The sequence below is a fragment of the Vitis riparia genome, chromosome 15, assembly GCF_004353265.1.
Source record: "Vitis riparia cultivar Riparia Gloire de Montpellier isolate 1030 chromosome 15, EGFV_Vit.rip_1.0, whole genome shotgun sequence".
NCBI lineage: Eukaryota > Viridiplantae > Streptophyta > Magnoliopsida > Vitales > Vitaceae > Vitis > Vitis riparia.
In genome coordinates this window covers 1,783,605-1,808,115 of record NC_048445.1, presented here as the reverse complement: position 1 = coordinate 1,808,115, position 24,511 = coordinate 1,783,605, and the positions used below count along the sequence as shown (strand labels likewise).

At 33.4% G+C, this 24,511-nt stretch overlaps 2 protein-coding genes across 2 annotated transcripts; one reads left to right on the top strand and one right to left on the bottom strand.

Moving 5' to 3' along the window:
- Window positions 1–1,058: 1,058 nt before the first annotated feature.
- Window positions 1,059–16,213, bottom strand: LOC117932273 (exocyst complex component SEC10b). The gene is made up of 25 exons (XM_034853445.1): window positions 16,095–16,213; window positions 14,295–14,390; window positions 13,910–14,158; window positions 13,747–13,821; window positions 13,173–13,274; window positions 13,023–13,073; window positions 12,835–12,940; window positions 11,232–11,351; window positions 9,550–9,641; window positions 8,078–8,246; window positions 7,927–8,003; window positions 7,701–7,799; window positions 7,511–7,601; window positions 6,468–6,553; window positions 6,177–6,350; window positions 5,006–5,059; window positions 4,778–4,906; window positions 4,540–4,632; window positions 4,291–4,437; window positions 3,900–3,997; window positions 3,379–3,463; window positions 2,854–2,912; window positions 2,677–2,775; window positions 2,505–2,588; window positions 1,059–1,567 (listed from the first exon to the last, which is right to left on the bottom strand). The coding sequence occupies exons 2-25, from the start codon at window positions 14,388–14,390 to the stop codon at window positions 1,492–1,494; spliced, it is 2,511 nt and encodes an 836-aa protein (XP_034709336.1). The 5' UTR covers window positions 16,095–16,213; the 3' UTR covers window positions 1,059–1,491.
- Window positions 16,214–17,796: 1,583 nt separating this feature from the next.
- LOC117931780 lies at window positions 17,797–22,450 on the top strand. The gene is made up of 9 exons (XM_034852846.1): window positions 17,797–18,028; window positions 18,124–18,391; window positions 19,356–19,457; window positions 19,566–19,648; window positions 19,745–19,861; window positions 20,462–20,564; window positions 20,656–21,328; window positions 21,560–21,771; window positions 22,152–22,450. The coding sequence occupies exons 1-9, from the start codon at window positions 17,910–17,912 to the stop codon at window positions 22,266–22,268; spliced, it is 1,794 nt and encodes a 597-aa protein (XP_034708737.1). The 5' UTR covers window positions 17,797–17,909; the 3' UTR covers window positions 22,269–22,450.
- Window positions 22,451–24,511: the final 2,061 nt, after the last annotated feature.

Below are 24,511 nucleotides of genomic sequence, written 5' to 3'. Positions count from 1 at the left end.
AAGGAGCCACTGCCACACTACACAATTAGTAGGAGGAGGAGGAGGAGGAGGAGAAGGAGAAGGAGAAGTATAGTAGAGAACTATGTAGAGCATCCCCACCACCATTTGGGGGGCACCACCACGTGTCTAAAGTCAGTAGCAATGCACCTCTTCTGTTTTCTTGTTTTTCTTCTTCCCATTTATGATTTTATGAGCCCTCTTAGTAGTAAACCCCCCACTTACAATTTGGACCCTCATTTGTGCTTCCTCCATCATTAGAGAATATGTTGTGGCCTTTTGTTGTTCCCATCACTCACAAGCTGAGTTGTAGTTGTTTCTTTTAAAACAAATGAGATGGGGTTTAAGGATTTTTTTTTTTTTTTTTACTTTACTAATATCATTTTATTTTTTCATACCTAGATTCTATTTATTTATTTATTTATTTGATTTAATCTCATTCATTCCTATCTAAATTCTCTTCTTTTTTTTTTTTTTATAATTTTTATTTAGATTAAAAGTTTGATATGATAAAAAAAATCATGTCATTTTTTTTTTATCACTAGGGTTAATGAATATCTAATAAGGCAGGACCACCGTCATAATCTAATGAAATTCAGAAATTTACCACTAATGTAATGCCATTCTTCAAAGTTGGGACTTGGGATTGATTTCTCTTGTTTTTTTTCCACCACTGAAGATGACTTCTTGCCCTCACGTTTTTGTGTTGACTTTTTGCGATAAAACCTTTTGACTTTGACCATAAGAGGTATACAGATCATAATAGGGCACCACCAAATCATTTGCACCTCCTGGCCGTCCATTTCTTTCATGCTCAGAGCTGGCATTACATGGACTCCACCCTCCCCAAGGCTTAGTGCACATTATCCATTACGATGGTCGAAATCCAAGACCATCAGATGAATGTGATGAAATCTAAATCATTAAACGAATATTCGAATAAATAAAACTAAAACACAAAGCAACTAAGAAAAGCGCTGATATTACCTTTTCAATATGGGTTTCTTTCAAATATCTACTAAAAAATATAATTTTTTTTATCTCAGCGTATAAACCCGAGATTAAAAGTTGAGAAATCACACCAAAACTTGTAAATTGAAAAAACACCATTAAATGTCATCATCCATGGCGGAAAGGATCATTACAAGGGGCCATGCCATGCCAGGGCATGAAATCTTGGAAAAATGGGAGCCTAGCGTATAAGTTAAAGCCTTACAAAATACGATTCGGTCCATACTTTCAACAATCTACACTCGGAAAAGAGAAGAAAATGAGAGCAAATAATTCTAGTGAGGAAGCAACTGTACCCAAATACGTGTCTAAAGATAAGCTCCTTAGCCCTGCGATTAACTTAATATCTCGGTACAGTTGCCAATTTGATCTCGGTGCCGGAAAGGGCGTCCAACTTGAGAGGTCAGGCTGCCTCGAGTTTGTCACGGCAGGATGTAAAAATGATCAAAGAGATGTGAGAGATTTATGCTTATTTCAGCATGCTTAACTCGAGGGCCACAGGGAGCTGAGTCTGGATGCAAGTTTTGCAGTCTTGTAGTCCTCTCTAAGCTGAATAAACCTGAAATCCCAGCCCAACAAAAGTGATCAATCTACTGAGAGAGAGGCATGATTACTAAACCTGCGAACGCCTCTGGTTGAATGACGAGGATAAGAGAATTGAAAATATTTGAACATGTTATACAATTTTGTAAACCTTGGGCTATGTTGATTCCCATAAATTATCAAGGAAAGAAAAAAATTATAAAAGTTATGTTTGATTCCTAGAGAATACGAAGAAAAGAAAATAGAAAGGAAGACATAAAGAAAGAAAATGTTAAAAATGAAAAATAGATTTAAAGTTAATAAATTATTTTTATATCTTTCATCAAATTCATTTTATTTATTCAATTTTTTTATATAAAGGTTAAATTATTTAAAAATATATAAGTTTTTTACTTTTTTTATTAATTTTAATTATATTTGAATTTCATATTTCCCATGATAAAATCAAATATGAGAAAATTATTTTTTTTAATATTTTTTTTCTTCCTTGGTAATTTTTAGAAATTAAATATGACCCAAGAAAAATGATTTTCTCATATTTGGTTTTATCATGGGAAATATGAAATTCAAATATAATTAAAATTAATGAAAAAAAGTAAAAAACTTATATATTTTTAAATAATTTAATCTTTATATAAAAAATTAAATAAATAAAATGAATTTGATGTAAGATATAAAAATAATTTATTAACTTTAAATTCTTTTTTTTTTTTTTTATCTATTCTTTTTCTCTTGCATTTTCCCTCAAATTTTCCGAGAACCAAAAATAACCAGGCTGGGAAAGGGACATGTTTCTCACAGCTTTTGGCAGTGAAAAGGTTTTCTTCAGATGCGATTTAAGCAGAAAATCTTGTTACGTTGAAATTGTAATTCGATGTATTCAGCAGAAATTGAAATTATTTGTAATCCTTTCTATGTTTGCATATAAATGACATCACCAGCAAAAACGATACCTTTGTGCATCTTTCCGGATGCTGGGGGTACCCTCAAACAAACTGGAGAGACTTTCAGGAGCAACAATAAAGACATTCGCCATACTGGAGACAAAAAGAGTCGTTGGTAGAGTGAGATTTTTAAGAATGCTAAATGAAAGATCTGAGATATTCAAAAACTTCAGAAACTTACATGCCCAACAATTCAAATTTCTCATCCACGGTAGGAGCATTAAAACTGCGCACAAATTCACCATACTCTGTTATATCACGCTTCAATCGCAGTCCACCACTGCACGACAAGAGAAACGTTAATGAGTAAATCAACAGAACAGTGGGAAAAATGTGAGCAGAAGAGAAGTCATGTTACCTAGGGTTGAAAGTGAACTTCTGCCAATGATTAAGCAGCCCTTTATGCAAGTGGTTTCCCTATGAAATATCCACCATGTTATCACTTAAAAGGTAATGAAAGAAATTATACACCAAAATAAAGTTCCTGGAAAATGAGAGAATATGGATTTACTTAATCACAACAATTGTGAGAATGGACTTAGCTAATACACTGATGATAGGATATGAATTGGATTAAAGCATTTATTTCAGTGTTTAAGGTGTAGGGGCACTATTTGATTCTTTCAGTAATTCTATATAACTAAAGATTGATGGCTTAGCCTTTAAGCCACTTCTCAGTGCTGTTTTGTAACAGAAATATATCGAAAAGTATCTAAATTAACAACACATGCATCCACAGATCCGTCCAGTAGAAGATCATGCATCTAGCACAGATTTATTTGCACACATGAAACCAGAACAAGAAGTCAAAGAAATTTTGGGTCAGTAGCAGTTAAGGAACCATAATATATCCGAAGATATCATAGAGATCACGATATCATACCAATTCAGTCAGGAAAGCTTGCTTATTAAGACCTTCTAGGGCAGTGAATGCAGCCTCAAGCACACGAGAAAGATATGCCACAACTCTAGTCAAGGGAAGAAAAGAAATCAATTGACATCCAGAAGAAACAAGAAAATTAAATAAAACAATTATGACTCTCTATTGCAGATTCTTCATGTAAAATGGAGCTGTCTCCAGATAAAAATAAACAGAAAATAAAACAAAGACGGTTCTCAAAATCTTTAAGTGACTTAATCACATTTTAAATGCTCTCAGAACAAAATTGAGTTGCTTCAAATGCTCCGAGAAATAAAATGGAACCACTTGAGGCCTGGTTCAAGTTGTAAGGGGTTGGGGAGGGCTTGTGGGACATTCCAGGTTCAAGTCCCCATGGGGGCAAAAATTTACCCATAAAAAAATAAAAAAAAAAGGAATCCTTCCATCTGGTCTCCAAGAATCCCCAAGAAATTTGCTAATATTAATTCAAACTTCAGGTTCCAAGTTTGTCAACTTAGATGTACCTAGTGCAGGCATTTGTTGGCCGATGATCAGGAGCAATTCCATCATCAGGCAATCGATAATCTGTTGCCTTCTGTTCAGCTGATAGTAACCGCTCCACCTGCACAAGAGTTTTACAAGAACAAAATATCTTAACATAAGAATGAAAATCATAAGAGCACCAAATAAGTGATGCTGAAAGAGTGGAAGAAGATTCAAGCATGAAAATAAGAAACAGTGGGATAGAAACAAAAGTAGAACAGCAAGAATAGAATAAGGAAAAAAAAAAAAGAAACATAAAATGCAAAGAACCAACATGCTAATGCTACACATATGATGCTAGAAGACAAATATGCTGGAGAATATGCAACTTGCTCTAATCTAGATGTCAGATGAATTTCACCAAGTACAGACCTCTGCCATCACAGTTTCAATGCATTTTTGAAGCCCTTTATAAGCAGCAGTTTCTGCACTGGACATAGCTGTAGCCATTTCTTCACAGGAAGAAGCATGGGCACCATCCACAGGCAGTAAAAGCCGAGATATAGAGTTTGCAAAGTACTGCAGAAAAAACAGTCCAATTTATTTCAAAATAAATTTCTAATCATTCTCATGAGCATAATTAAAATAATTGAGTAAAAGGCATTCGGCTATCTAACGAACTTGCTGAACAATAGCCACACTGCTAGCACAACGCTGTACAGCCACCATGAAAGATCTGAAACTGCTTTCACCAGCAGCAGCAGCAGCTTCTGCCTACACATCAGTAACAAATTCTCTTATGCCCGCTAATTTCTAGATAAATTATTCAGTACTTTCTAAGAAGCATATACATTGAATTGAGGTATGTAGTAGAGTAAATTTTAAAATGCAGAAAATGGCCATGTGATCAAGTAATTACGGCAGAAGCAGCTGCAGCAGCCACCCTTCTACTAACACTTGTGCCCAGCATAAACCTTTCCCTCAAAACTGCAGCTTCATTTAGGCTGTCTCTAGCCCGTTCCAGCCCTTCTGTTATATACTGACTGACCTGAAAAATAAAAATATCTTAGTATCCATGACACAGATCACATGAATGCCCCAAATTCAACTGAAAACCACAACGTGGAAGAGAAATCAACCAACTTACTTGGTCTAGCAGGCAAGTAAACACAGCTTTTACATTGGTTGCAAGGGTAGTAGGCTGTACAAAGGCACATTAATCATAAATTAGTAAAAATACAACTAAAATATCCAAAACTACATATGCTCACAAAATCCTTGGAAAATGATTAAGTAATCCCCAAGAGGGGATCAGTCACCACAAAGGAATGTAAAAGAATCTCCAGCAGACCTGAAATCACAACCTCCTACCACAAGTCATAGTTTAGACAAGTTACAACTACAGGTAGTAAGCACAACCTGTGCTACCTGTTAGATAGTCTTATTTTCCAGTTCTCAAACTTCCAATCAAAATTGAAAGGAGATAGAAACTTAAATCCTTAAAACAACATCCCCACTTTAAGCAATTAAAAATTAGTCATCCAGTTTCCATTATCCACAAATCCTTTTAAAACATAAAAATCTTTCTTCGGAAAGACCTATGATCAGCAGATCGGCATATATTTTACAAGTAAGTTTGATCTCCAACAAAGAACTTCTAGGGATTTTTCTGAATTTTTCGGTTTGAAGTTTGAGAAAAACCTTGGTATTAACTAGATTGATAACTAATGGGACCTTGTGGGTTAATTTATGTTTTATCATTGGCCATGACACTTGATATATCTACAGATATAGATATCGACGTCAATCGAATCGCAAAGATACATAAATTTTACGATTAAAAAAAATTGATTTCATCTGATATCGACATTCAAGCGTGGCACAACTGCATTATTCATTCGATATATGTTGTGTATGACTTTTTTGAGAGGATATCCCTCTTATTCTCTGGCTTGGATTTCATGGGATATCAATCTTTGCTGTTCTTTTCCAGCTTCACAGTACGTATGTCTCCCTTATGGGTATGGAGTTGAAACTGAACCACAAGGTTAAGTACTGATATGAAATCACTATGACCACATGACCACTTTACACACCTTGCTGAGTACTTGCAATGAGATAGTATCAATATCAATAGAAAATAAGATCCACTCGTTAAATCAGTAGAAGACTATGATGGGATTTTAGAAAAATAAATTCAAATTATAAAAGACAAAATGTAGTAGCCAGTAATTCACACTGAACTCAAACTGAAGCTGTAAAAAATCTTAAATTTGCAGTATTAAAATGAAGTTTCAAAAGTGCAGAAAGAAATTTACCTGAGATGAAAACAGAGTGCACCTAGAAATTGCTTCTTCATTCCAACGGACAAACTCTGTAACCACGGTAACAGATATCTGTTGGTGGGAAGATGCTACAGAAGCTCCTCTCGAGCGCCCGATTGTCCCGGATGATTCAGATAGCTGCTGGCTTTCAGCACGCATTTCTTCCATCTACATATCATAATATAAATCAGGGATGGATGTAATTAACAGACAGAGAATCCATTAAAACCAGCTCAAGAGTTATAATTTCACAAGGTTTACAGAAAATATCCAATTTACACAAACCTTTGCTTGATAGAGTTGTCTAAGAGAAGCCTGCTCATGTTCAGGATACTCATCTTTGTGAGCAAGAAACAGAGACTCTGTAAGACCTGAATCAACAGAAAATCGATGTTTAGGAAATAAAAATTAAATGCTTCATATCAGATAAGGGAAAAGTTTTTGGTCCAAGGCTATTTTTCCAAATAGGAAGACTAAATGAAATGTAGTTTTGTTTTTAACAAAGAGAACAAAGTTTATGGTCACATTCATTTGAAATATCAAAACTGATCTCTGGTACACCAGTAATAACTCAAAACTCACCACCAAAATAATGAAGAATAGATTATTAAAAGTCCATAAACATGGTAAAATAGAATGCATATTTGCTGCTAGACTTAGCAAAATGAAACAGATACATCGGAGGTTTATTGATTAAATAAAAAAGTATTTATACTTCGGGCCTCCATTTATCCCAGCTATTTATTACCTGTAGCAATATTACTTAAAGAGAGATTATTTGAGAAGGACATAGAAGAACAAGCATAACTACAAATTCCAGGAAGAAACCATGCTCTTTTTTTGAGCCAGCTAATAAAATCAAACCACAGGTTTCACTATCTTGCAAATAGCCTATACAAATTTCCAAAATTTATACTAGCTATAGCCTAGAGGATTCAATCCAGAAGGTCTAAATCTTCCCAGGGGCATATTCTCCACTTTGGGACCACCTAATTAGCATCCATACATCAGTTGCAAGCATTTCAACATCATAAGCTGGGGGAGTTCCATAATTCTATCACAGGTATCCTGAGTTAAAATACCTTCATATTGTATTGAAAAAGATGCCCCACATTATAGATCTCTATAAAATTATTAGGCTGATCATGTTCCTAGTATCAGTACACCAGTAGAAGATGGCGATTCAATCAATATGGTTGACTTCCATTTCAATATAACATTGTTTATCCCATTAAATGTCTCCCTTTCAATGGGGGATTTGCTGAAGGTGAGAAGCTAGGGTATCATATCTACAAAGGAGCCAACAATGATTGGAGTTAAGTCATTACCCTCAACATCCAAGTCACCACATCCTACTGCTCGTAGATCTCTAGCAAGTTCTTGAGTCTTCTCGTATGCCACCGCTAGCATTCTAAGATACTGAAGCCTCAAGTCAAATACAATGAAGTCAAAATTGATCACGAATTCATATTGCTATTGGATTAAGTGGAGAAATGAAGTGCAAGTAATTCAACTCACTAATAGAAGTCCGCCTTCTTCCATAGGAGGCAAATTTACAAGAGAGGGTTTCACTAATAACTTATCCAGAAGTGCTGTAACCCGCTGCTCCAGAACTCGCTACACTCAAAACAGAATTTGTTATAAGTTTGAAATTATAGGCCATATACACTCGGTATCTGAACTTCATTAAAACGCACTAATGTTAAATCATAAGGCATAAAGATGTGCATTCCTTCTTCGGTACCTGAACCAAAATTGCCATGACATCATTAGGAGAGGGGAATACAGCCATTATTGTGGCTGCTTCTTTTCGCACAGTATCTGAAACAAACAAAACAAATATATCAAATCCATCCAAGAACCCAGTTACTAAGATCAATACCTATTCTTCAAACCTGTGATTTCTTTGTACAAAGAAGAAAGTCCACGGGCAACATTGCTAGGACTAATTTGTGAACCCTGGTCACCAAGAACCAATCTGGTATCTGAATTCATGACCTCCACATCAATAAACATCGGACGCGTTGCCACATAATGCTGCATTGCACTGGTGCCCCTGTTAAACTGCATAGCAAAAACATAGGGGTTAGAAGAGAGTAGATATCCTTCAATAGATTGACAATTTCTTGGCAAATTTATTATATCTAACCTGAAACTGCACCATAATCTCAATGCATCAAGACTTCAAGTGAAGGAATTAAAACGCACACACACTCAGGTAGGAATTAAAGTATCAAAAAATAAACAAATAAATCACCTTGACTGAAAAATTGATGATTGGAAAACGAACAAAGAAACAAAAACAGTGAAAATTTTTATATTGCCCCTAAGTTTAAGTAGAGTTGTTAGCATCATCAATATCAGCGTCCAAGAGCATATTGAAATCACAGCATGTTCTAGAACATAGAATCAAAATCCATAACAAACCTACTCCAGGTTTTACACACTTAACAAAACAAACTATCATATATCCACTTGTGATGATCTTGAAACTGAGAGCACAAAGAAAAGCAAAAGGTGAACAATTTAGGAACCAACAGTGGAAATACAAGGTCAAAATCAGGAAACCCCTGATAAAAGGAGCCAGTAGTTTCATGTTTCCAAGAGATGATCATAATATTTGGGCAATATGGAGCAACTTCCAACTAAGAAAACACTCAAAAACTGGGTCAAGTCATTGTCTGCTAATAAAAAAAAGTGTTCAGGGAGTTCTATGCATTCCTCATTCTAAGTGTTTTCCACCTAGCATATCTACCAATAAAGTGATATAGAACTTCATTAACTAACACCCCCCATCGCTGCGCTCTTTCTCTCTCTCTCTCATGCGCACACAAAGGAAAAAGAAAGTTTGAGATATGTAAGAGTGGGGTGAGACTCGATGAATTTGCCAAATAAAAAACTTGGGACCTATTTGAAAACTATTCTTAAAAACAGTTTTCTCTTTGTTAGAACAAAATACATATTTGACAAAATTTGGATTGAAAACAATTTTTTGAAAATTTGTTCTTAAAACAGAATGATTTTTTAGAACGAAATTTAGGTTTTTTAGGTGTTTTTGTAGAGTATTCCAAAAAAACTTGGAGGATAGATCAAGAACTTTTGTATTGTACATTAGTGCACAGTGCCTTCATGGAGAATAAGCCAATAAAATTGTTTTTCATATTTGTGTTTTGAATAGAGTTTTGTTCCTACAAAACAACTGAGAACTGTTTTTAAAATTTTTTCTCAAAAACTAATTCTTGAGAACCGTTTTTGTTTCTTTTTAATATACCCTTGCATCAGTGATGCACATCTTGCACATTTTTCCAAACAAACATAATGAAAGTAAATTGTACTATCCAAGAGGAAGATAATTCACATATATAACCTGAGATAAAATCTTAGCACATTCTGACATGGTAGACAGTTCTCTTCTCTGTGATGCTGCATCAAATCGAGACAGCAATCTGTTCTCCAGTTCTATGGAAAAAGTAAAAAACTAAATGTTAGTAGTACATTATTTAGAAAGGAATAGAAAGTCTATCAATACATGTAAGGCTCTTTGCCTCATGAACCCTATAATTTTAGGAACTCAATGTCCAGAAACTAAAATTTTGAGTTGACCTATTTCTCTCTATTTGTATTTGAATTTTAAGGAAAAAAGATTCCACCTCTTTCCATGTTTCAATACAAGTTTATCCATAACCATGTAAAAAAGGTAGCAAATTCATCTAATGAGATGACAATATCTCCAAATGAGTTCACTCTCAAATTCATGATTAGCTTCATTCTTGACAGAACAACTATTTTCATTATGGATTTACCACACAGGAAAGTGATGAGGGATGAGCCCCTAGGGTTTATTCACAAAAAGGAAGACAATGGTAGTTTGGTTACATTGTCCTATTTATAGTTCTTTTTGTTATAGTAGGACTGATATTTAATAATTTACTTTTGTTAAGGCTTTTATTTTAGGTAATGGCTGACTTTGTGTCAAGTTTCTGTTCATTTTAATCTTCTAATTAACATTAAGAAAGTTTCTATTTTTTTTAATTTCTAAATAATAATGTTTTCTTATATCTTTTCCTTTTTTTGCAAGGAAAGATAAGGAATTAAGAAAATACAGAAGAGAGTCATAAGAGTCTATATCTACCCATGTAGTCTTTCAAAGTTGAGACGAGAATTTTAATAAAAGTTTCAGCATCTATTATGCTTTCTTTGAGGATGTGATTGCCTTCTTCTTAAGCTTGATTGCTTAGGAGACCCTACATTTGATTGCCTATGCTTTCTTTGAGGATGTGATTGCCTACCAACCTTGGTGCGATTGCCACAAACTCCTTTTCTTCTTTTTCCATTTTTTTTTTCAGCCATCTTATATTCTTTTCACCTCATTTTGTAACCCAAAAAAATTGCATAGTACTCAAAATTTTAAGATTTTGCATCAGCAGACAGAAGCATAGGCTGGTAATATCAGCTCATCCTTCTAGCCCAATGAATAAAACAGACCGTACCCAACTTGGTCTGCTATAATGTCACAAACAAGCCAGTTCACTTAAATATTATTAAATTGAAATCCTAAGTTAAACACAACAAATGTATTTCACATAATTTCTTCATCCTACATGGTTTACTAATATTTTAAATTAGTATTTGAGTATTTCATTTTAAGATTTAAAATATACTACCATAGATTCTCTTGGCAAACAGACCTATCTAAAAAAAAGGCTCTCTTGGAAATGGTTTTTGTTATGCTTTCCTTCTCATACTCACAACAATGGGAGTTCTCCATCTAAAATGATTCTTCTTTTACACCAAACATATTCGTTTAAATTTACTCAGTTTTCAATGAATGGATAGTCCTTTTTAAATTGTTTACTTTTAAAAAATATAACGTATTATTCATTGTTGGCCATCATAGCAACTTCCCACAAGTAAAATTCATCAAAATGCACTTTCTTTGTTGGTTCTTAAATGATGCATCCTTGCCCTTGTCAATCACTTTGTAATAATACTCCAGTTCCTCTATCAGAGATTGTTAAGCAGAATGACATCAAAGAAAAATTAACATACCATTACAGTAATCCTGAAGGTTAGCAACAGCAACTTCTAAGCCTCTGCTTGCAGTTGCATTTTCCACAACAGATGGTACAGCTATACCTTGTCTTCCAATATCCTCCTCAGCAAATGACCCTGAAATCAACAATAATAACACAAAAGGTTAATTGCAACAATGCAAAAACAAAAGAATGTTACTGCACAAATTCTCCATTAATAAAAACAAATAGCTCCCTATTAAGAAATATCAAATTTTCCTCTTTTTTATCTGCATATCATAATATTCACAAAAATAAATTCATATAAGACACAAGTATATGGGAACTTCTCTAATACCACTGATACTTTCGATCAGTTTTTTTATAGCCTACACCTAATCCTCTATATCTAATTTTCTACAGAACAAATTCATACTTAATTATCAAATAGATATGGGGCATGACCAAACACAGGCATGAATTTAGAGGAAAAGTGGCATAGGTTGAAGATAATGATGAAGAAAATCATTTCTAAGCTACCATTTTCTTTTTGAGGAACAGATTTTCATCTCAAAAATGGTATGTATATCATAAAGCACAAAATCTTAAAATAGCATAAAACAAAATAAAATTAGTCCACAATATGTCCTCATTATGAAGGAACTGGCTTCCAACAAACATGGTTTTGTCCATCTAAACAAAATTAACTACACTAATTGCAGTCTACACAATTCTCCTCTCATCATTCAGCAACTTGGGAGTTGGGACTATCTTTGAGTAATGTGACTCAGTTGTGTTGTTTTGTGGATGCCCTTGTCCTCATTTTTGCATCTACTCTTTTTCTGAAAAAACATTACTCACTTCTCTCTTATACATTTGGCCCTCTTCCGGCTTACAACAACCCAGGGAAAGAAAATTAGAAAATATATTTTTTTCTTTTTTTTCTCACTTCTTGTGTGGTTCGGGATTCTAGTTGAAGTTTTAGTGCAGAGTGCATTCCATATCAAAACAGAGGGAGAAATGCAACAAAAAAGAAAAGAAAAATAATAAAACACACTTTGTAAAGAAAGTTGGAATGCAAAGAACAAAAGAAAAATACATATACAACGAAAATCAAAGCCAAGGGAAAAAAAAAAGCCAAAAACCAAAAACCTACATCAGACAAAATTATCACTATTATAAGAATGACCAACAAAAGAGTGGAAAATGTTAGCAAAGAAGATTTTTTTTTTTTTCCTTTTTTTCCTTTTCTTCCTTTTTTTCTTATATCATAGCAGAGAAGAATCATTTGATATGAAATGACTTGGTTCTAGGAATGAATGCAATCAGAAATATGTGCAATGACCAAGTATATAATCATGGACACAAGAAACACTGACATTGGATTCACACAGCTCAGCCCAAATAGTTGGGATGAAGCCTGGGACAAAAACTGTAAGGATCAAAGTGAAAGGGAAATCTTATAATTGTTCATGGCTTTAGGAAAAGTGTGTCTGACACAATAACTCCATCAAGAAAACAAGATAATCCAGGATCATGGTACAAAAAGTTAAAGAGTTTGAATTTAGCATCATTCTGATGGTGCAAAACAATATGTTCAGCCAGTGGAAATGGACAATTAATAGATCTTGAAATCTTACGCAATTTCTGTGCGATTGAAGCAGCCTCGGCAACACGACTATCATCAGAAAATAGAGGTGAAAGTTCCATCAGGTCGCCTGGGCTGCTATTGAACTCCATCAAGTACTGCAGAGATGAAATCAACAAAGTGATATTAACTCATTCTACGCGAATGGTAATCAATTTTATGTGTCTTGATAGATAATACCTTTATGAGCTCTATCGTTTGACTAGCAGTTTCTCGCTGGGCATCTGCACTCTGACAAGAAAGAATTGTATAAATTAAAGGACACCATACAATTGAGTCAAACAATGTCTTTCTCCTTATGTATCAACATCAGGCATAGATAGACTATACCTGCAGATGATCTCCAATTTTTGCAGCAGTCTGTCCAACACTTGAAATACGGGAATCCAACCTTGCAAAGCTATCGAACAAACCATCTACACCTTTTTCCAACTGAAAAAAGACAAATAGGAAATGTTTATCTTAATGGGAACTGCATGACAGATTCAGATTCATCAGACAATTCAAGATTCTAAGTACTTTAGTGGTCCACATATTATCATTTAGACTATGGATGGAAAACCGTACAGAGATAAAAGGAAGAGCCTATGAAATCATCCACCAAAAGAGATGGGAAGGGAAAAAATGATCTTTTAGTAAGGTCCAATAAATCAAGACATAAAAAGCAATAACCACAATCTCCATGGGTTCTTACAACCAAATCCTTGCTGAACAAGGAAAGATGCAAATAAAGGAAGATCACAGCAATTTTATCCTCATAATAGCACATTCCAGAATTTAAATACAAGAAAACTCATGTTATTTTATGGCATTGAAGATCATTCATTCCTTCTCAATGATCATCTTGGGGAACATTCTGTGGAAAGATTCAAAAGTAAAAAACAATATCAGTCTAATTACTAACCTCAGCAAGTGTTTTGCGGTGCTTAGAGTCTTGGACTGAAACCTCCTTTTTGAGATTGTAGAGTCTTCCATTAATCTTCAATCAAAAGTAATAAAAAAAAAGGCTCAGAAAATAAACAAAAGATGACTTGTTCCAGGTCACCACCTACGGTCAGAAGATGTACCTGCTGTTGAAGATCAACCAACTCCCTACAAGAATCCTTGAACAAAGATAAAAGGGCATCTACTTCTGGAAATAAAGGGCCTTGTGCTGATTTTGAAGCATCCGATGGAATTCGCAAATTGCCATTTGGAAGAACATCATTCATACCAATGTTACCATGTCCTTCTGATGAATCAGCTTCTTCTTCTTGGAAAGATGGGAGGAGCTCATTTACCAAATTTCCAAACAATGCATCAAATGAAAAATCCCCCTAAGAAAGGCAAATAGATATTAAAGTTTGTTCTGCTAAGAAAATACCAATCAGGAGAGATACTATCAAAACTTAGCTATAGGTGAAAATTTTAATGACACCACTACAATGAAACAGAGAAGTTTTGAGTATTTACCTTGAAGTCCTCTATGTCCAGAATAAGTGGAAGGGAACTAACAGATGAAGATTTTGAAACTTGGTCTTTCCTTGTCCCATCTCTACTCCCCTTCATCTAATTCGATAAAATAAATCAAAAAAGAAAAAAAAATATTTTGAGGCATTCACCATTTGGGGATACTACATGATTCAATTGACATTCAGCTTAAATCTCCATTAAGTTACTACTTGACTAATGACTTAAGAGTGAGAGGAGAAGCCAATGCTTTATTCTTTATTAAATAGGAACTATGACAGAAGAAAGTATATGCATACAATGAGATACTGATCCACCAACATGAATTAGAAAAATGACAAAACATACAGCAACAAATTAGCAAAACCCTCTGGTTTGTTTCCTATCAACTCCCCAGAGCCTCATGATGTCTGAGAAGGATCTGATGAGAAGAACTTAAAACCATGAAAGGGTATGAATCTTTATTGAACCAAAGAAAAAATATGTATTTTTCTTCGGTGGGAAAAATACAAATTACAAAGGGCACATTAGAGAAAAATTCTGCCAACAATAGCATGAAAATGAACAAAATGATAATCAATTTCACTGTATTCTGTTCATTTGTGAAAAAAACTGCATTGTGGACTAAACAATCTATAACCATGTTGTTACACAATACTAATGGTCGGAAGGATGGTGCAAACCCTGCATCATGTATTATCAACTTTAGAGTTGTATGAAGTATTAGCCATAGTTCATTAATCAACTAGATAGACACACCAAGCAATAACACTTTGTTTGTTACTTTCAGAAAATATGAGATCCTTGACAAAAATGATAAGGAAAATTAAGTTGTAGAACAATTATCAGTCATATCGTCTGCCCGGTTGCCATTCTATATGCACAAAGTCCCCAAGGAATAATATGACTGGTCCATTGCAATGATCTTGAAGCAGACATTTTTTGCCTTTCTCAGTTAACAAAACATGATATATATATATATATATATATGAGTCGATTGAAGGTAGACAGGACAACCAACAGTTTCAGAGCACAGGTACACCACTCAGTGGACTAAGCTTAAACTCGACAGAAGCACCACTCATGTGTCAATAATTCAAGCCAGACTCAAGCAACGGTTAACCACTACGAGAACTCCCTCTTCGATACATATAAAATTTCTGGAAAGCCTAGTTTATGACAAATACCTGTGCCAGGAAGAACGATTACACAACTCCATTTTGCATCAAACCACAGTAACTTTTGAATAATTTCCATTTTATGTGATTGCATATGGCATTAATCAAATGAGACATGTGGACGATGTTTCTCTGCTAGACATCAAATCGACTGCTTTTGAATGCATAGAGGAGATAAAGTAAAGACAGAAATAAACACAATTAGAGGCCCAGACCATCTCCGTTTGCATGCTGCGAAAAAAGTACAGGAAAATAGAAACGAACTACATGTAAATGTGAATTTTCATTGTTCGTATCCCGAGAAAACATAAACCTCCACTTAACTGAACCTAAAACAGCTATTTGGTTCAGCTAAGATCAATTCACGAAACAAACGCCTCGGATTCAAAATTTCCTTTTCCTCTGCTTTCTCGTCAACCAAACGACGACCAACAAACGCAATTAGACTAAAAAGAAAAAGAAAAAAACCTATAATTTGGCAGAAGCAAAACGGATAATTGATCATGGAATTATTGCAATTACAGAACAAATCTGAAAATCAATTGAAACAAATCTTCGACATTTCAGTCCAATATTTCCGATCTCGTGGACCAACGAAGAAAGGGGAGAAACTGATAATCCGTACCTCTTTTGTCGATCGAATGAGTAGTAGAGAAAGAATTACAAAGGATTTAGCCTTTTTTTCCTTTTTCTTCTCGTCGGATAGATCGAGCAAGGCTAGAGAGAGAAAGAGAAGGGACTGTTCTCGACGAAGACTACATTGAAAAATACGTCAATATTACGGTTTTGTCCTTTCCAAACCCTGGTGAATCGTGGACAATGTAATGGTGATTTTGGAATTTTGTTTTTGGCGATTGGCGATTTCAGCGCAAGTGCTTTTAAGTTCTCACAGTTCGATCCAAATATATATTAAAAAATAAAAATAAATATATATATATATATATATATATCTTTGTTTTTCATTATTAACCAAAAAAAATATTTTAATTTTTATATAAAAAATCAATAATTCGAAAATATATATGGTATAGTAATAAATATTTGAATATTTTTTAGGTTTTAAAAAAGTGTAAAATACTATATTGGATTGTAAAAGATAATAAAAAGTTTATTTTTAGTGGTGGTAAGTTATCCTCGTATGGAAACAATTAAAATATAAAGACAGTCATTTAATAGACCAATACATAAAAAAGTTTGATTTATTTTATTAGCATATAGAAAGTTTCAATTCTGTGGGAAAATATTGCTTTACAAGTTTATTGTTTTAAAATTAAAAAATTTTAAAATAAATTATTTAGCCTCTTGAGAAATAATTTTATGATTTTTGGAAGACTTATTTAAATTTAAAAAAATTATAAATTATAAGTATATAAAATTATCTCCATTCACTTGCTTAGAGTTTAATGATGAAAATATTTAATTGTGTTAATGGATTTGTTTCATGAACTAAATTCATGATTTTTTTTAATGATTTGATGTAAATATAACATCATTATCATGTCTCGTATGATTGTGAAATCAAATAGATAGATACTCTTTATACGGTCAGACAAACCCTCACATCGTGTGAATTGACTTTGATATTATTGAAATATATTTTATTTATATATGTGTTTAGTATAAATTATTTTTAACCATATAAACATATTTTAAAACCGTGAGATTCTTTAAGCAGAAAGCAAACAATATCGGTTAGGTGTTGATCGTTATATGTTGTGTTGACGTTATGTTAATTTAGTTAATTAAAATTTGGAGATATTAATAATTATTTTTTATTTATTACGTATTGGAATAAAAATATCTCAAGTCTACGTTGTACATGAGTATGAGACGCCTGTCAACTTTTATTTGCCAAAAATACCCTTTATAAAACACACCCTTCCTCAAGCCCAAAGGTCAACCAAACATTCCAACATATCCAAGCCCAAGCCTTATATCATTCAAAGAGTTTCATATAAGTGTAGCCCAAGCCCAAATGGTAACCAAACATTCGAATATAAGCTGACCGAGCCCAAATTCCATCAGATACTCTATTAAAAATATTAATTAATTTAATTATTCAATTAAACGTGATTAAAAATATTAATTACATAGAAATAATATGATAATTTACTTCGTGTTCCCAACACAATCGTTACATTATTCAACTAATATAAATAAATATGTTGTTGTAAATATAAATTTATTATTTTCCATGTTATTTCCAATCACATATTTATTTTATCAAACCGGTTTGGATTATTGACATAATTTTTAATTTGATATTAAATTAAAATTTTCACTCGTTTAGCGCCCTTTCCCCTTCTTCCCGCTCGCCCGTTTCCGTGGGGCATTTTCTTTTTCAAAACTCGCTCCAGTTTCACGGGAAAAAAGAAGCCAGAAAGTTGATTCGAAGCGCAGAGAGGCGAATCAGAGAAGGAAAGCACGAGAGGAGATAGGTATGCTCGGAGGTAGTACATTCGCCAAAACAATATGCACGATCTGCTACGAAGATCTCAAGCCAATCGTCGAAGACCTCCAATCCATCTCCGTCTGCGGCCATGTCTTCCACGAACTCTGGTATGTGTGTCTCCCTTTAAAAGTGTATGTATTCTGAATTGAATACTAGTACAACGTGAATCTTGAAATGTATCGCTCTTTTTTGCGAAATCCAGTTTGCAACAGTGGTTCGAGTACTGCGCGAATAAGAAGAAGAACAGCTGTCCTGTGTGCAAGCAGACTTGTTCTTTAAATGGTGTTAATCGGCTTTACTTTCAGTCAATCGGCGATGCGAGCGATCCGACCGTATCTCAGAAACCGCTTAATATCGAGGAAGATCCAGGGGCATTACGTAGAGAGGTCAAGAGATTGGAGGTAAAGGTAGCGGGTCTCACTTCCGTTTGGGAACGGAACCAGAAGGATCTCAAAGAGCTCAATGAGGAGGTATCGGATTTGTGTTGTTGTTGTTTTTTTTTTTTTTTTTTTTTTCAAATTATTATTTTTATCTGGTTGGTTGCCGAGAAGATGCAGGGTTTGACTGGAATGGTTGAAATTAAGTTACGTAGAAAATGACTCAGTTTTGAAGACAGCAACAGAAATCACCGAGTGGAAAGAGATCTTCCTCTTCCATTCATCCCACATCTCCTCATCAACCAAAACGAGGGTTTTATTCGAGGGGTTTGGTTTGGTGGGAAAATGTGATAAAAGAAAAAAAAAAAAAAAAAAGGATTGAAACTTATAATTTACAACCTGCAAAATTCAGGTCTTCAATAACTCGTGCCTAATACCATTACAGTGCACGTGACTTAGTCGAGGTCAGGCTTCAATCTCCTGGAAACATAAAATTGTAAGCTTGCTGTTTGGTAATTGTTTTTGAAAATAGTTTATTGTCCTTGAAAACAGTTAGAAAATACTACGGGCAACTTTTGACAAAAAATAGTTTTTTCAAAATTTGTTCAGGTTGTTTTTGAGAACCAATTTCAGGTGTTTTCAGTTTGTTTTTTGCAGAGTGTTGTTAACAACAATGGAAAAGATATAGAATATTTTGGAAGCTTTTGCACAATGCTTAAGTGTACAACGAGAAGAATAAACTAAGAATATAAACGGTCTTAATAATTTAGAACTATTTTTAAGAAATGTTCTTAATTACTGTTTTCAGCCCTTATATTTTTAATGCCGGACCATCACCATCTTGGACCCAAGAAACCAACTATCAGTTTTTGTTGAGCTGAAGTTTCCTTGTTTTGGATGCTAAAGCAAAATGAGACTAAAATATGAAACATTATCTGGTTATAATTTTGCTCAGTTTTTTCAGCAATGAAATGCAGAGTTGTCCAATTATAAATTTGCTTGGTTACTGTCTTTGGTCTGGTGTTATTTTGTTCTTATTAGCCAATTCTTGTTTCAGCTGTGCCTTTGCAAGGAGCAATTTAAGGAGGAGGCAGCGCTGAAGAATGAAACCTTGAAACAGAAAGCGTTCATTCAACAGTTGCTTTATTCAAAATCTCAGGTGAATGCTTGGTTTCTTACCTTTTTACTAATGTCTGTCTCGTCCTAATGTGGTATGAAGTTGGGTTATTGAAACTGCATTGAATAATTTTGACGAACCATGTGATAGGATCTGGATAAATCAAACCTGGAGTGTTCAAGACTGCAGGAGAGAAACATGGCCTTGGCTAAAGAGCTTGCAGCACTTAAATTGTACGTACTATTTACTAAGGGATCAAAGCTTTTATGTTCTGTACTTCTTTATGAGTTCTTTTATTTCTATAATGTGGGCATATGGTTGCAATCCAGGGTATCTGATCTGAGCCTGGATGAAGAAGGGGTTTTGAAGCTGGCTTCTTTTGGTAATGAGGCTAATAACAAGGATACAATAGACATTCTAAAGAGGTCACTGGTCATTCGTAACAAGTAAGTCAACTTTGTTGTTTTATAAATTATATGGGTAAATGCGTGGGCAAATTGTTTCAGTTTCTGGTGTTGGGTTTAGCAATCCCAAAATTTCTTTGAAGTTCTAGGTTCTGTTACCATATAGCTCTATTAAATTGTTACTAAATCTCTTTCCTATTGGATGGTCACATAATTATTAATCTTACCACATAAATCTGTGTATTCAGCTGATTTTTATTTGTCCAGAAGCTTGTGATAATAAGAATGCCATGAAAGCTATGGCTAATTTGGTCTTTATGTCCCTTGGAGCAAAGCAGGGTTTGATTGACCTTCTACTCGAGTTACTTCTAAAAAGATGATTTGATTTAATTTTATAGGGTGATTCTTGAATTCGGTTTAGGAAATATCTCTAATTTAATTCCTTGGGAATGGAAACCTTCACCCATGCTTCTCCTTTGCCTCCTTTTTCTCTTCTCAGAATTGGGTGCTGCTTTTTTTTTTTATCTGGTTCATGTTTTGCTTTAAGGATATTTTGAGAAGTAAATAAGACTGTACTCCTATTTAGTCATTTTCTGATGTTTTTAACTGTCAAATAAGTCCTAGCTGCATTTTGTTCAATAGGAGTTACAAAGAATTGATGGCAAAATGCAATCTTCTAGGAAGAGGAGAGGCTCGCTCTGTTAGAAAACTTGAGAAGGCTAAAGGGAAGATACAAAAACTAAAGGTATATCTATCACTACTCCTCCAAATAGTTCTCATATGGTGATTAGTTTGTAGTTCAATTTAATATACGTTTGTCGTTTGGATATTACCAGACAAGGGTTCAAGAGTTGGAGACAGCCATTGAAGTGAAAGACAATGAAGTTTTGAGAGCTTTAATTGCTTCCAAGAAAAGAATTGATGAAGAGGCTAATCTGAAAAGTATTAAATGTCAGTTTAGTTCTTCACCAATCAATGATTTTTCACCAGAAGATTGCATGGATCAACCAGCTGTACCCATATCTAAATCAGATCAGATTGGGAACTTGAACAATGGCCTGCTTTCTTCCAAGACAGCAGGAAATTCGAATTCCATCAAATATACGAGTGTAAATTACAGCAAAAGCAATGTTAATGTTGTGGCTCTAGATCAAGATATAGATTCTTACCTTCTAATAGACGAAGATGTTTTAGAAATTTCTGCAGCTATGCATGAGCTTCCAGATCCTTATTTGAAACCTAAATCCACCAAGGCTGTGGCTGTTCAGAACTCCAGCATATTAGTTCCTGGGGCAGCCTCTGATATCAGCAGAAAACCTTTAGCACAAGGACCAGGTAACAGCATTGGACTTTCAGGTTCAAGGACTAGTACCGAGAAAGATATGTATGATGCTCCTGTTGCTGCTGAAGACAAGCATGTAAAGTTACTTGTAGATGACATTGAACAACTTCAACCTTTACCTCAGATAAGAAAAGAGGCTCCTTTTCCAATTCGATTTGCCAAACCAGGTATCTATGTTGGGTGCCATTTGAGATTGGTTTTATAAGTTTTAGCTACCATTAGACTCACTTGCAAGATAACTTGCATGTCTATATGGGAAAGTTCTTCCATCCTTTAGATTTATTCCCTGCATGTAGAGAATATTAGAAGCAACTATGCAGCTTGCTTTAGAACAAATAGTCCTTTCTAACAGTTTTTTTTTTTTTTTTCTCTTTTTTACAACCTGTGAAAACCTCCAGGAGATAAATGCTTTGCTCCTGGACTGATTGGTCCTGATGGAACACCCAGGTACTTAGGAAAATGGTGCAAGCGGGACAAGGCCAACGGATCAAATCCATCATCTGTAGGCATGCAAGGATCAAGCACAAGCACTGGTGATTTGATTGCTGTTGGAGCTGATGGGAAAGGTGGTAGAATCAAAGTTCTGAGATCTCACAATCAGCCTTCAGTGGTGTGTTCTCTCACCTCAACTCCTTATCTGTTTCTTCAATTAAATTTGTGACCCTTATCTTTAAAACTCCCTATCAGTAGACAGGCACTTCCTTCACTAGTCAGTTCTCTGCTAAGTTTTCCATTTAGTCCGAGAATTTATACCATCTGTTAATGGCTTGATATGATTTTATTTCACTTCATATCAATCTTGCTTGTTATTTAGATTTTTCCTCTTGCTCATAATGCTATAATATATAATGTTATGTTTGATTTCAGGAATGATTTTCTCTTTATTTTCTTTCATTCTTTTTATCTTTTCTAAGAACCAAACACAACCTAAGATATTTCTACACATGGCATTTCAAGCTTGGACTTGAAAGTTCTTTTGGTTTCTCTCAGGATAGGAAGGAGACTTCCGCGTGGGCAAAGAGATGCAAACTTGGAACCAAGACGAATGGTTTGCAGTCTCAGGGGTGCTTGCAGATAGAACATTTTTTCTCAAAAACTGGTCGATAATCCAATGTACAAAGGTCAGCAATGTAGAGGGCAATTTTTTTGAATTTTGTTCCCCTAACAAAACTATGATGCTTTCCTTTTTCATGATTCTTATAATAGCATCGGGAGCTCATGAATATAATCTCAAAACAGTCTTTACGAATGGTTCTTAACAACAGTTCCCAATCCTTTTTAAGAATAAACTTTTTTTTGGGTACTCAAATATGAAAACAAATTTTTGGGAGTAGTTTCTATGTAAATGTTCTCAAAATATTCATTGTTCTGCAATTTAAACAACCCCTAACATTTTCCTATTATTATTATTATTATTATTGGTTGGCTATTTTGGCACAAAGTGATATTTGAATTAGGACCAGGCATTCACATAAAATGGATGTGTTCATGTTTGACATGGCTATGAAACTTTGTCTTTGATTTTGAAAAGTACAAAAAAAATAATAATAACTAAGAAAAATGATTTTCTTATATTTGATTATTCTATAAAAAATATTTAAAAAATATATTTTATTTTTCTTCATTTTACTTTTCCTCTTTGTTTTTTTTTATTTATATTTTCCCTCAAATTTTTCTTTAACCAAACATAGCATTAATATATAAGTTAAGAAAATATTGATTTTTATTAAAATTCTATTTTTCTTTGGGTTTTGTTTTAGCTAATCACGTAATTCATTCATAAACAATATTGTTGAAAAAATCACTTATTTTTTTTATTATATAATATATTACCTAGAATATTGTTTTTAGCTTATATTTAAATACCCATAAAGTCTTCTTAACAACGTTTTTGAACATTGCTAACAAAAAGGTGAAACCAAAATCACTATTAAATAGATTTTTACTATTTTGCATGGGAATAATTAATTAAAATAAAAAAATTGTTTATTCTAAATTCATTTAAGAATAAATGTTGATTAAATTTTTTATCATTTGATATTAAAAAAGAATATTATCATTAGAGTAATAACTAAAAGTACTGTTTTTAAATATTTTATTTAGTTTATTATAAAAAAAAATATATAAAAAAAATCAAGAAATTAAAGGTATGGTTGGTTACTATTTTTAAAATAGTTTTTGTTATCTAAAATAAGAAAACATAAAATAATTTTGTGGTCTTAAAAGCAAAAAATAAGGGACTTGTTTGATAATTGTTTTTTTTAAATAATTATGAAAAGGGTGAGGAAGGAAAAAGGGGCCCATCGACTGGGTAAACAGAGTCTCGGAATCAAAATGAGAATCGTCGAGGCTATCCTGCATCCCCTACGTCTTTCAAAACAGATTCGCACGTCACATCCACGGTACAAAGGTTCTCCTTTTTTAAATGTCATCGAAAGTGTCATGTGGCTTTCATTCGGGTCGCGGTAGGTAACCAAGCCTACCACCAAGTCAAGCTTTCTCTCCGTCACTTAAGAAAGGAGTGAATAGGGGAGAAGTCACTTACCTAGCTACATTGCGGGAAGTAGATGGTGGAGTAGATGGCACAACGGAGTTATTTTTTAAAACAATTACAAAAAAACAAGTAAAAACATTTAAAAGATGTTTTCTAAAAATACCTTATTTCCTGTTCTTAAGAATATAAAATAAAAAACGATTTTTGGTTGTTAAACATATTTCTATGTTTTTTGTTTTGGTAAACATAAAACTGTTCTAAAAAATAGTTCCTAAACATGTTTAAAATATTTTTAGATAATATTTTTTAATTATTGAAAAACAATAATTTTATAAATATGAAGAATGATTAAAAATAAAGTAATATATATGTATAAATCATTTTTAAAATATATTTAAAAATAATTTTATATTTATTTATTTATTTAATTATTCTATATGTTTGTATAATTATTTTTTAAAACAATTACTAAAAAACAAGTACAAACATTTAAAAGATGTTTTCTAAAAATATCTTATTTTCTGTTATTAAGAATATAAAATAAAAAACGATTTTTGGTTGTTAAACATATTTCTATGTTTTTTGTTTTGGAGAACATAAAATTGTTCTAAAAAACAGTTCCTAAACATGTTTAAAGTATTTTTAGATAATATTTTTTAATTATTGAGAAACAATAATTTTATAAATATGAAGAATGATTAAAAATAAAATAATATATATGTATAAATCATTTTAAAAATATATTTAAAAATATATTTAAAAATATAACAAACATGTTAAAAATGTTTTAGATTCTCAAATTGACAATTATTTTACAAAATATTAAAGAAAAATATTCGAAAACATAGTTTTTAAG

Bases quoted from the DNA above. Each gene is read 5' to 3' on its own strand.
- LOC117932273 (XM_034853445.1), bottom strand. From the start codon at position 14,390: ATGAAGGGGAGTAGAGATGGGACAAGGAAAGACCAAGTTTCAAAATCT. The intron at 9,642-11,231 runs GTATGTTAATTT...CTTTTTCCATAG, and splicing joins CCTTCAGGATTACTGTAATG to AACTGGAGAACAGATTGCTG. The intron at 8,004-8,077 runs GTTTGAAGAATA...TGTTTGTTTCAG, and splicing joins TTTGTACAAAGAAATCACAG to ATACTGTGCGAAAAGAAGCA.
- LOC117931780 (XM_034852846.1), top strand. From the start codon at position 17,910: ATGCTCGGAGGTAGTACATTCGCCAAAACAATATGCACGATCTGCTAC. The intron at 18,029-18,123 runs GTATGTGTGTCT...TGCGAAATCCAG, and splicing joins CATGTCTTCCACGAACTCTG to TTTGCAACAGTGGTTCGAGT. The intron at 19,458-19,565 runs GTGAATGCTTGG...ACCATGTGATAG, and splicing joins TGCTTTATTCAAAATCTCAG to GATCTGGATAAATCAAACCT.